Source organism: Cryptotermes secundus, unplaced genomic scaffold, assembly GCF_002891405.2.
Source record: "Cryptotermes secundus unplaced genomic scaffold, Csec_1.0 scaffold62, whole genome shotgun sequence".
Taxonomy (NCBI): domain Eukaryota; kingdom Metazoa; phylum Arthropoda; class Insecta; order Blattodea; family Kalotermitidae; genus Cryptotermes; species Cryptotermes secundus.
In genome coordinates this window covers 85,003-97,293 of record NW_019727786.1, presented here as the reverse complement: position 1 = coordinate 97,293, position 12,291 = coordinate 85,003, and the positions used below count along the sequence as shown (strand labels likewise).

Here is a 12,291-nt window from a genome sequence, read left to right as displayed (position 1 = left end):
GAGCTGGTACAATAGGCCAGAGGTGGCCGCAGTACAAGGAACTTAGTCCCACTCCACTAGTAAAATAAAAAAAAAGTTTCAACTGTGAGTTTCTAATATATCATTTCTATTGTGACGGCCGAAATTACCATTAGAACAACAGACCACAACAGCATTTGAATACCTGCTACGAACTCCACATTGTTTCTTTTCGGCGGGCTTTGTCCACGAGCGCCTATGAGCGCCCACTCGTCCGTAACTTTCTTTTAGGTAAATTTAGTCGCCCACGCCATACCTAATTCGTCATTGTTCACTTATTGCTAACTAAATAAACTTTTTGCTGGATAAATTTTTCCTTGAATTTTTAATTATTTCCAAATTGCAAAGCTGGTTAAACGATTTTGCAAAAGTATGACCATAAATAATAATTATTGGGGAATTTGATGTTGAAATATTTCCCGTTATGACATCGCCTAGGTTTGGAATTTATGTGCTGTCATGTTGTAGTAATTTGTTAGAGTAATCAGATGTACAAGTGTTTTAGTCAAAATCTCCTTTGTAGAACTAAAGTGTGCTGTTTTAAGCTGAATGTACAAATTTTCTGAGAGTAAGAACATACATTCTAATTGCTGGGAAATTTTATGGTCAAATATTTCCCGCCACGATAACGCCATACGTTTATGGTTCTGTTTTGAAAGATGTGTTGGAAAGTTCTAGTGAGTTGTTGGTACAGTGAGAAATATTCTGGTTAAAATCCCATGTTAAGGAGTAAGCATCAGTGTTTTAATATGTGTAAAAGTATTTTTAATGAGACAATGAAAGTTTGACCCTGCAGAGTAATTTTTTAAGTAATTATTTACTGATTTTATAACCACGATTATATTTTAAGTTAGGTCAGCCTTGATGTTTCAGGAAATTAGTATTTCACTAATATGTTATAAGACAGGAATAGTTATCAGATTTGAATTACATGAAATATTTTTCTCAAAAGTTGTTTTGAAAGAAAGTAGGAGAGAGAATGGCATTCAACGTATAATTAAATATGCAACATTTTCTGTTTACATTTTTGGAAAGATAGACTTACACACAGAAGAAATATTCTAGCATTTAAAGGTGCCATATCCGGTCGTTACATTTTTGGAAAGATAGACTTACACACAGAAGAAATATTCTAGCATTTAAAGGTGCCATATCCGGTCGTTACTAATTATCAGGGGCCTGAAAATATATTTAGCTTACAAAATACAATTAAAACAGAGTTTACTTTGGAAACATCTTTTAATAGCTTTTGTGACAGTTTGTACATAGAAGAAAATATGTAACCCATCGTAATATACACCAGGCTGAGAAAAAGATGTGGCCGTGCTCATATCTTTCAGCACATCCCTTCTTGTAGCTGGTTTGCTTCCTTCACTGGGTGTGTTATCTATGGTTCAGCTTTTGTTGCCCCTTCCCCTTACAAAGAATAGCATCATTACACTTCACATGAATGACATTTTAGGTTAGGCTAAGTTTTGTTGTGTTCTAGATTATTTCAAACCATAATATTGGAGTTGGTAATTTCATGATTGTAATTGGAATGCAAATGGAATGCTGATGAAGGTGGTACTACAGGTGATAGGTGGAAGAGAGAAGCAGCTCACCTCTTTCTCAATTTTTGTGCAGTAGAATACTTGACAGTAAATGGGAGTACAATGAGACAGTAAAATCAGCTATTCATAGACTTCAAGAAAGCCTATGATTCAGTTAGGAGGGAAATATTGTACAATATTCTGATAGAGTTTGGGATACCCATGAAACTAGTTAGGTTGATTAAAATGTTTTTAAATGAAACGTATAGTGAAGTCCATGTAGGTAAACATTTGTCTGATAAATTTCCTATCCAGAATGGTCTAAAACAAGGAAATGCTTTATCACCACTCCTTTTCAACTTTGCTTTAGAATATGCCATTGGGAAGGTACAGGGAAACCAGGTGGGACTGAAATTAAATGGGACACATCAGCTGTTGGCCTATGCCGATGATGTGGATCTACTGGGTGATAATGTAGATACCATAAAGAAAAACACACAGACTTTAATTCATGCAAGTAAAGAGGCTGGTCTAGAAGTAAACACAGAGAAAACTAAGTTTATGTTACTGTCTCATCACCAAAATGCAGGGCAAAATCATGACATAAAGATAGGAAACATATGTTTTGAAAATGTGTCACTGTTCAGATATTTGGGAACAACGATAACAGATTGAAACCTGATTCAGGAGGAAATTAAGAGGAGATTGAACTTGGGTAATGCTTGCTACCATTCAGTCCAGAACCCTTTGTCTTCTCATCTGCTGTCCAAAAACATAAATATTAGAATATACAAAACTATGATTTTGCCTGTGATTCTGTATGGGTGTGAAGCCTGGTCTCTGACATTAAGGGAGGAACATAGACTGAGGGTGTTTGAGAACAGGGTGTTGAGAATATTTGGACTGAAGAGAGATGAAGTGACAGGAGGTAGGAGGAAACTGCATAATGAGGAGCTTCATAACTTGTGCTCTTCTTCAAGTATAATTAGAATGACCAAGTGAAGGAGGACGAGGTGGGCAGGGCATGTAACACAAATGGGGAGAGACGAGGAATGCATATAGGATATTGGTTGGAAAGCCAGAAGGAAAGAAGCCACTAGGAAGACCAAGGCATAAGCGGGTTGACAGTATTAAAATGGATCTTAGAGGAATACGATGGGATGGTATGGATTGGACTGATCTGGCTAAGGATAGGGACAAGTGGAGGGCTCTTGTGAACATGGTAATGAACCTTCGGGTTCCATAAAATGCTGGGAAATTCTTGAGTAGCTGCAGAATTGGCGGCTTCTCAAGAAGGGATCAACTCCATGTGTAAGTAAGGATGCTTGATAGATGAGTGGTAAAATGTTTCAGCCTTGCTCATGTTGTAACATGTTCATACTCTTCTTGTGAATCTTTGTATAGCTTGTCTATAATGCTTTTGTTTCATTTAACTTTTAACAGCATCATGGATGAAATTGATGCAGTGCCATCAAATTCCAAGCATACAGAGTCTGCTGAGTTTGAAGCAAAGAATGGCATCTCCATGTTGCCTTGTTGCATCAAGAGTGACTTTAAATTTGAATCGCAGAACACCAAACAACTACATAAAATTATTTTTAATACTGGAGGGCATAAAAGAATCAGAGAGTTGGTTCTTACGCATTCTGATCTGCAGAATTTACCAAGTAGTTTTATCCTCAACTTGGGAAATCTTATTCACTTGAATCTTGAAGATAACAAGCTTAGTCAACTACCATTAATCATGAGGAAACTCTTGAAGTTACAGCACTTAAACATTTCTCATAATTGCTTCAAGGCTTTATCAGAGGACATTGGAAACCTGATCATGTTACAGACTTTAAGATTAGAGAATAATAGTCTTGTTGATTTGCCAGAAAATATATGCAATCTTATGAATCTCCGGGAACTGAGCATTGCTAACAACAGCCTCAAAACTTTACCGAATGGTATTGGAAAACTTGCGAAGTTAGAGCACTTGGATATTTCTGGGAATTTGCTAGAAGATTTGCCTAAATCTATGTTTCAGCTTACAAATCTATGCCACTTTAATGCTGCATCCAATAAATTATCATATCTGTCAGAAAGTTTCACTCATTTAAATAAACTCAGAACATTAAACCTTGCTCATAATGTAATGTATGAAGTACCATATTGCCTTTTCACTGGATTACCAAATGTCTCAGAGTTGGATTTGTCACATAATTATATCAGAAATTTTAGTGAGGCACCAAATTGTACCAGCAAGCTTAGAAGGCTGAAACTTGATTACAACAGCTTATTAACCTTACCTCAGTGGATCTTTAGAGACACATGTAAATGTCTGTTAAAACTGGACATTTCTTGCAACAAATATATGAATGGTATCAGCAATGAAATTTATTCTTCTGCAAGCAATTTAAAGATGCTTGATCTTTCTAACTGTGCGCTTTCAACTACAAGTGTTGTCTTTTTACATAGACTGAAAAGTTTGGAATATCTGAATATGGGAAATTATAAATACAGAACTGTTAAACACAAAATGTGTGCTGGTAATATATTCTGGGATCTACCAATTGGTGAGCTGAAGAAGAGCTGTCATCTCCAAGTTCTGATCCTCTGCAATGTAGGACTGGCTGCCATATCGGAAGATATTATCCAGTTGAAAGTGTTACAATACTTGGATCTCTCCTCAAATAAACTTCATTGGCTGCCTAATTCATTCTCTGATCTAGTAAATTTGAAGTCATGCCATCTATCGAACAACACTCTAGCAGTATTACCAGTGCAGCTAGGAAACTTGGAAGGACTGAAAGAGCTCAGCTTAGATGGCAATCAGGTATGTTCAAGGAACAGTTCTGTGTAGATATTTATATGTGGTGTTAGTTACATGGACTGTCTCTTCTGATGATGTTAGCTGGTCCACGTGGAGCACTCTTTTGCAGGCTGCTTCTTGAACGTGGACCTGGGACCATCTGAACCTGTTAACAAGACTCCTAGTTTACAGTCCACATTTGTGTCTATTTCTGTTGAGATGCCTCCTTATCTGAGTTACTACTCTGCCCCTGCTGACTGACACAGGGGTACATCCTGCTATGGGGACAATGGCAGTGAGTACTCCGCAGGCACGTTCCATGACAGCATTGGTATCAGGATGTTGTAGCAATGTGCATCGCCCAAAGGCTATAATTATATAGCCTCAGGACAGACTGGATAGAAAACATCATTCCCAACAGCTCGGTTATTGCATGATATGTGAGTGAGCCGTTGCTAGTGATGGCTTGTTTGTTTATAGAGCTCTTACCTAGTGATGGACGATTTTTCAGTCATCATGCTACAGTATACTTGGTCAGGCAAATAGGTTTCGAGACTCATTTTTAATTCTGCACTGGGTGATCTGGCAATGCTGTTACTTGGAATATTAGCTGATGCAACAGGACAGAGCTCATATGGACAGTCTGCACAAACTGTGTCCAGTATTGTTGAACAGTAGCTTGTTAGATCACCACATGTCATCAGCTTTGTCCAGACGTAAAAATTGAGTGTACAGTGGAACAGAGAATGAATGTGAATTTTTGTGTTAAAAAGGGTAAAACAGCTATCCCTGTAACAGGTCGTGAAGGCCCATAGGGTTGTGAGACATCAAGGCTCCCACATTTTCTGTAGACAGTCAGCTCACAGATGGCAGTAAGGTTGTCAGCCTTACATACCTGCCACCCTTAACCCCTCAGGAAGATTCCTGGAACTTATTTCTGTTAGAGGCTGAGTCGACCCCAGGGCCATAGTGTGGCTGGAAGGATCAGGTAAATTGAAAAAAAAAAAAAGTCCACCTCATTGGGAGTCGAAACTGCGACCTTCTGGCTTATAACATAGTGCCTGAACCAACTGTGCTACTGCGGTGTTAAACTGCAGAAATTACCAAGTGAAACGTTAGAGATGTTAAAATAACAGTTTATGATGAATCGCTAGGTCAAAAAAGCCACGGATTTCAAAGTCCAAGATCAAAATAATGTTGATCTGCTTTCTCAACAGCAGAGGTATCATCCACTTTGAATATTTACTTGAAGGTACCACTGTTAATTAGACATTCTACATAAAGGTGTTGAAAAGACTTATTGTTGTCATGAGGTGCAAGCAAGGTGATTTATGGAGAGATTGCTTGCTGATTCTTAATCACAATGCGTTTGCATATTCTTCACTTCCAGTGTTGCAGTTTTTAGCAGGAAAAGGCTCCTTTGCCATAGATCATCCACTGTACTCTCCAGACTTGGCACCAGCTGACTTCTCGCTGCTTCCAAAACTCAAGAGTGTGCTGAAAGGAAAGCATTTCTTGGATGTTAAGGACATCAGATCATCTGTGATAAAATTCTGACATACATTCCTGTTCAGGATTTTGAAAACTATTTTTACCAATGGCTGAATCACTGGGAACATTGTAAAGAATTGAAGGGATATTACTTTGAAAAAAAAATTTAGGTTGCTAATATTTGCAGCTCTTAAAATAAACTTTTAAAAAATTAGTCTCAAAACTCATTTTACCGGCATTGTGTCTGTGTAAGTGTGCATGTGTGTGTGTGTATCTTAATTTACTTTTGGCACCTTGTGCATAATAAAACATTCATGACCCTGTTTAGACAGGCTAGAAATGTACATTGTACCAGTTTCCATTAACTCTTCAGTAGCACAAGGATTATCTCGTATCTCCAATTACAGTGGTCTCCCATCCACAATACTGCCATTGTGCTGTCCTGAAAGTTCATCACATTTTCAGAATTTGCATGAATGGAGAACAGGAACTTGTTTGAAGAATGCCGTCTTCTGGGATGTGGTGCCGTGTAGATCTTGTGTGAAGTGACACTTCAGACGAACATATTGCCTCCATCTTCAGGGTAGAAAAACACTAAATGTCAGTTCACACAAGATCTACATGGTGCCACATCCCAGAAGATGGCATTCTTCATAGTCACCACTGTGAAAACCTAAAATCCTACAGGAACTTGTTTATGTTCTGTCTGTTTTATGTTAGTCTACATCAAATTCAGTTTATATATATATGAATATATTTTTAGCTTCATTCATTGCCAGAGAGCATGGCAAAACTTCAACACCTTGAACTTCTGGATCTATATGATAATACACTTGAAGAAGTGCCGGAAGTCCTGAGAAGTATGCCCAGTCTTAAATCACTGGATTTGGAATGGAATTGCTTTGATGTATTACAGTCTCTAAAGGATGATAACTTCTTGGATAGATACATTCAAATGAAATGTAGTATGCGGTCAAGACTGACAGGGTTCTTGTCTCCACGAATGGATTGTAAGAGGCCACCACTGGAGTGTGATAGTCCGTCATTGGGTTATGAGTTGTGTGTTTCTGCAGGTATGATTCTACAGACAGTGGTTTATTTATTCCATTGTAATTATTATGAACAATGACCATTGCCTGAGATGTATTTAACCCTTCAGCACTGGCCGATATACTCAGTATGATAGGTCTGCTAGCATATGGCACCTTCCCACATACCCAGCCACAAGGTCCGTCTCCTTTCCACACCTGGTTACATCATGTGTATGTAACTTTGCAGAAGAAAAGTTCTGTGTAAGTATGTTTGAATTTTGCACATGAATACCAGAAGTATGTTGACGGCAGACTCTGGTAACTTTCTAACAGTGACATAATTATGCCCCTGACCGATGATAGCTCACCCTCATTCTTGTATTGGATGTAGTATATTTATAGGCATGCCTTGCATGACTGGTTTTTAAGACGTTTCACAAATGTTTGTTACATGCTATAAGATAAGTCTGATCTTCCTATTTTGTTCTGTCACCAACTGATTGATGTCTCTATACTGTAGAAATATTTTGCAGTTGAATGTAACGTCAGAACTATGATTGAGTTTTCACGTATATGTTTATTGATGCATACAGTTGAGTTGAAGGAGAGGTAGTTTTTAATATTGTATGCTGTATATCAATAGATTCTGTTTTGTTCTGCCATCATCAAGCGTAACTCCTTTGCAATGATTGTTATGTCTCACACATGGCCTTTATTTTCAGTACAAAGAAATAACATTTATTATGAATCCTTGCTTCTATATACTGAATGTGAAGCTGCTCTTCAGGCCTAATGAACTGTGCAACTGGTTCCTGACTTGAAGGCCATTAGGCCACTAATAGTAGGAAGAAGTTGGCTGAGCATTCATAGCAAAAAGTGATGGACATGTGAGACTTGAGGTTCTTATGATGGTGATTTTAAAGATTTGGGCAACACATGTTATAGTCGGTGAAAATCCTATGAATTTGAGTGCCATTTGAGTGATGCTGGTGAACTGATGAAGAGCATTGATAGCAACAGAGTTTTTGTATGGGAATGCCTGTCAAATTATGGGGGACAAAGGGAGCATTTTACTAGTAACTTTAGGCTGCATTCTGCAGCAAAGGATACGAAAAGCATAAGATTTGAGTTTTTCATGGCAGTGACTATGAAGAATGCCATCTTCTGGGGTGTGGCACCTTGTAGATCTTGTGTGAACCGATGTTTTTGAGGAACAGCCACCTGCTTGCATTGGTTCCTTGCTCACAGATTTTTCTACCCTGAAGATGGAGGCGATACATTCCTCTGAAACGTCAGTTCACACAAGATCTACATGGCGCCACATCCCAGAAGATGGCATTCTTCGATATGAAAGGCATTTGTTACTGCCCTTCGCACATAATCAAACTTCATCGCGTTTTCTATGATTTTAGCATTTATCTTTTTTATGTTGCATATGTTTCAGATTATCCAAATTCAAGTAATTTTAGTGAAGAAATGGAAAGAGAAGATTTTTCTGGTTTAAGCCATTGTACTTCAGACATAAACAGAGAAGAGGAGGAAGAAAATTGGGACTTGTCAGATGACATCAATGACAGCTTTGATCCATCCTGTAAGACTGTCTGTTCTTTGCCCTAATATTGTTTTCACAAATTAAATAAGGATGTTGTAATGATCCATTTCCCACTGCCTTTGAGGTGTATGTAAAAGTCCAAATCATATTTTCAGAACCTCTCAGTCCTCACTTGAGGCTTTTGCTCTGACAGGAAATTTGGATGAACTCAGAGTAAAGTTATTACTTTAACTTCATGTATATTCATAACCATTTTTTTTAACCAGCATTATATCTTCAGATTTATATCACTTCAGTTATGGTAATTTTATTTTATGCTGGTGAATGTTCATGTAACTGTCTTCTCTGGATTATTGCTATAGTAGACCACCTCAATTTCAAGCTGTTAGTTTGTATTAATGTGTTATGGTTCCTTTTCAGTTTTACCTACATCTCAAAAGAAGAAAGTAAGGCATCAGCGTGCACTCATTGTGATGGGATCTCTCATCTCTTCTCCAGATAATTTCTGTCCTGCAGACGTTCATGTTCCTCCAGTGAAAACTTTGGGTAGGTCAAAACGTATCTCAGCCCTGTCATTTCAGGCAGTTGAGGGACAGTTTGATGACATATCCTGAAGTGAATAAAATTCTGTGATACCCAAAGTGGATATAAGTCATTTACTTGCCTTCAGGAAATTCTTATATCTTGAACGATTTATTTTTGCAACTGTTTCCTCCCCTCTCACCTTTATATTCCCACAGAAGTCTTGAAGGTTTCAAATGCCCCTAATTATAGCCATTGAAAAATTATCATCACATGATGTCATATGTCTAGTGAATGGGAGTTGAAAATGTTTCTATGACTGTGCTTCATGTCGTTTGAAAATTGTTTAACCGTAATTATGAAACGAAATTGAAATCAGGCTTGAATATGAAGCTTGAAATGCACTCAACTCTTGATTATCTGGGATAATGGTGGGGATGGAAATCACGATTAATCGAAAACCCGGTTAAGACAAATTTTATTAAAAGTAGTACTGTAATACTGTACCTTCATAATACTATAGGCCTACCTGTATTTAAATTTATTCAACCTCATTTTTATGTCATCTCATGGCCTATTTAATACTTTTTTTTACATTACGCTGAAGTATGAGTTAGTTATTTCAATCACGGTCTTCAACAACATCCAACACTTTTTATGAATATTCACACTTAACACTTAAAAAAATGTAATATTGTCGTTTACTTTTTCACGGCATTTTCCTTTTTCTGTAGAATACTTAAAACAACACGCTTCCTTTTACACCCTGACATTTTGCTAACACACTTGTAGATCGATACAAAGAAACTAACTGGGGCGGTATATCTGTCCTTGAAACTTTCCACAAATCATTGCATTCTTTCACCCCTACCCTAGAACATTGTGCTAGCATAACGGGACCAAAGAATGCAGAGCTCGGTTCACACTAGTGCGGAAATAGTGTTACAACTCACCATGTGAAACAAAAGTGAATGAATATTAAACAACATATAAGCCTCAAAAAAGCCTCAGTAGCCCCGGTTAAGCTGCAAACCGGTTAATCAGCCCCCGGATAATCGAGTTGACTGTAATTCATCTCTGTGAAGTTACTGGCCCTTCAAAGCACATAGTAGGACAGTATGGATTCACTTCTGTCACATTCTTTGCCATTTTACATAACAAAGATGAAATTTGATCTCTTGTTCTATGTTATGAAGGACCACTAACACAGAAAGAAATCCCCAGTGCTGAAAATAAACATTGGATTCCACATTTTGAAGTGACTGTGAAGAAAGATTAGCTGACATACCAGTTGATGGACCACATGATCGATTGTTAGAGCCTTGACTGTCTATCGGTGCAGAAAAGGTAACGCTAAGCAATAAGATGCTGATAGCAATCTCGTTCACTTGATTCTCAGCCAGCATGGATTGAAGCTTTGAAAATTTAGTGTAACTTCCATATTCAGTGAGAAACTTCTGTCTGGAGACAGCAGAATGAAGACATTTCTGGCCACATGTAGGTGCAGTTGATATGAAACCAAATCAGATGTGGGAAGCAGCATTTTAAATGAATGTTTGGCTAATTTCACCAGAAAAGTATGCAAGCCTAGCCAATGATATCACAGGAAGTGATCTTACTAATTTTATTTTAGTGTTTTATTAATTTTTACTTTGGGTACTTCTCTGGTTATTCAGTAAATCTGAGAAAGATCAGAATTAGAGGTGCAGGGTATAAGGACCTGAAAGTATTCCTACTAAAACCCTTCAGTGCTTATAGCTGACATTCCAGTCTCAGTAATAAGTTCTCCACCCAGCTACATGAGGTTTGTGTAACACTTGTTATAACTTGGCTTCTGGCAGACACATTTAGGGAGAACAAGCCACAGTGCCACACATGTTTCATAACGGAACACAACCGCTCCCAAAGCACAGTGAAGAGCAAGAAAGGTATTAGGCATCATAATGGTAATGGCAGTGTCTTTCCCAGGCACCCCACAGAAACCATTAAAACTTCTTTTCATCAGCATCCGTTTTGCTGAGGGTTAACCATGCCACCATGATTTTCTTATGCAGTTCTGTCTTAACAGGGCACAACGAATACTGTCAGTTGGTTGAAGCCAAGTATTACAATAGTATCACTGAACAATAAAGTATTTTTTATTATAGTGCCAGTAGCACCTACACTGTCTGTTACTGTCAGTTAGTGGCACACCATTCATTATGATAGCAACTACTGCTATGTATTGTGTGTTCCAGAAGGGGCATTAATATGCAGAAGTGTCAATTGACAGCTGCATTTAGAAACAGCCCACAACATAGCTTACATATTAGTCAAAATGGTTGGTTGTAAGTACAAAATGTTATGTGAGAAAATATTGATATCTGCTATTCATATAATGCAAAAGACATTGAGAATGTTGATTTATTGCTCATTATTTTATTTTCTCTGTGATAACCACTTCAAATAAGTTGTGAAACATAGGACTTGAAGTTCTTACAGCAGTGATTGTGAAGAGTTATATCTTCTGAGATACATGACATGGAGTCTGTTGAAAGTTAATGAAGTTATGAAATATATGCAAAGTTAATAGTTTTTTTTTTTTTTTGCTACTTATGTCCCTTTTATATCCCATTGTACAAAATAAAGTTATGTTATAGGCTTTTGAAATTGTCATGTATTTGTGTGCACTCCATATTATGCTTTTTAATTTCCTGCAGTTGGTAGTAACAGTATGATGAATGCAGAAACTTGCGTGATGGGAGAAGCATTAACATCTCTTTATCTAGGTTCTTGAAATTAAGTACAGTAATAGATCTTCACAAAGATATTCAGCTTTGTTTATTTACACCAAACACATGACTAGTTTCATAAGTTATATATTCATTTGATTTCTTGTTTGCATGTAATTGTCAAGAAATATTTGTGACTCTATATGTTATATACATGAACATGAGAACATGTATTTAGTTTCACTGGGAATTTTTTATTGAAAATTAAATGTGTTCATTATATTTATGTTAGTAAATGAAATGAATAACAATTATTAGTATTTTGATAATATTACTTTCCCTGGTACAGCATATCTTAATGATTTTATAACACAGTCTCACCTTATTCAACTGGCTGTTGTTCAGCGTTGAAGACATTTGTTAGATTACATCAGTAGATTCTGGCAGTTTTAGCATTTTTATCGATGGTTTGAAGTCTTTGTCAACAAACCATTAATTTTTCTTTCAAAATACATTGTGAAGTGCAGCTAGAATTGTTATATTTTTCATTTGTCTCATTTTGTTGTTTAGCAGAATCATGAGAAATTTAAGTTTAGACCATTTTACTATATCCTGCAACACTAAAATATGTGGTATCTTC

General features: G+C 37.1%; 1 protein-coding gene across 2 annotated transcripts; it reads left to right on the top strand.

Moving 5' to 3' along the window:
• Positions 1-639: 639 nt before the first annotated feature.
• On the top strand, positions 640-11,928 carry LOC111864928 (leucine-rich repeat protein SHOC-2). 2 transcript variants are annotated; one of them, XM_023852557.2, is made up of 6 exons: positions 640-747; positions 2,994-4,368; positions 6,599-6,908; positions 8,311-8,457; positions 8,839-8,964; positions 10,137-11,928. In XM_023852557.2, exons 2-6 carry the CDS (start codon positions 2,998-3,000, stop codon positions 10,217-10,219), a joined length of 2,037 nt encoding a protein of 678 aa, XP_023708325.1. In that variant the 5' UTR covers positions 640-747; positions 2,994-2,997; the 3' UTR covers positions 10,220-11,928. The 2 variants fall into 2 exon arrangements, with proteins under 2 accessions (XP_023708325.1, XP_033607519.1); XM_033751628.1 differs by lacking the exons at positions 640-747; positions 2,994-4,368 and adding an exon at positions 4,483-4,639.
• Positions 11,929-12,291: the final 363 nt, after the last annotated feature.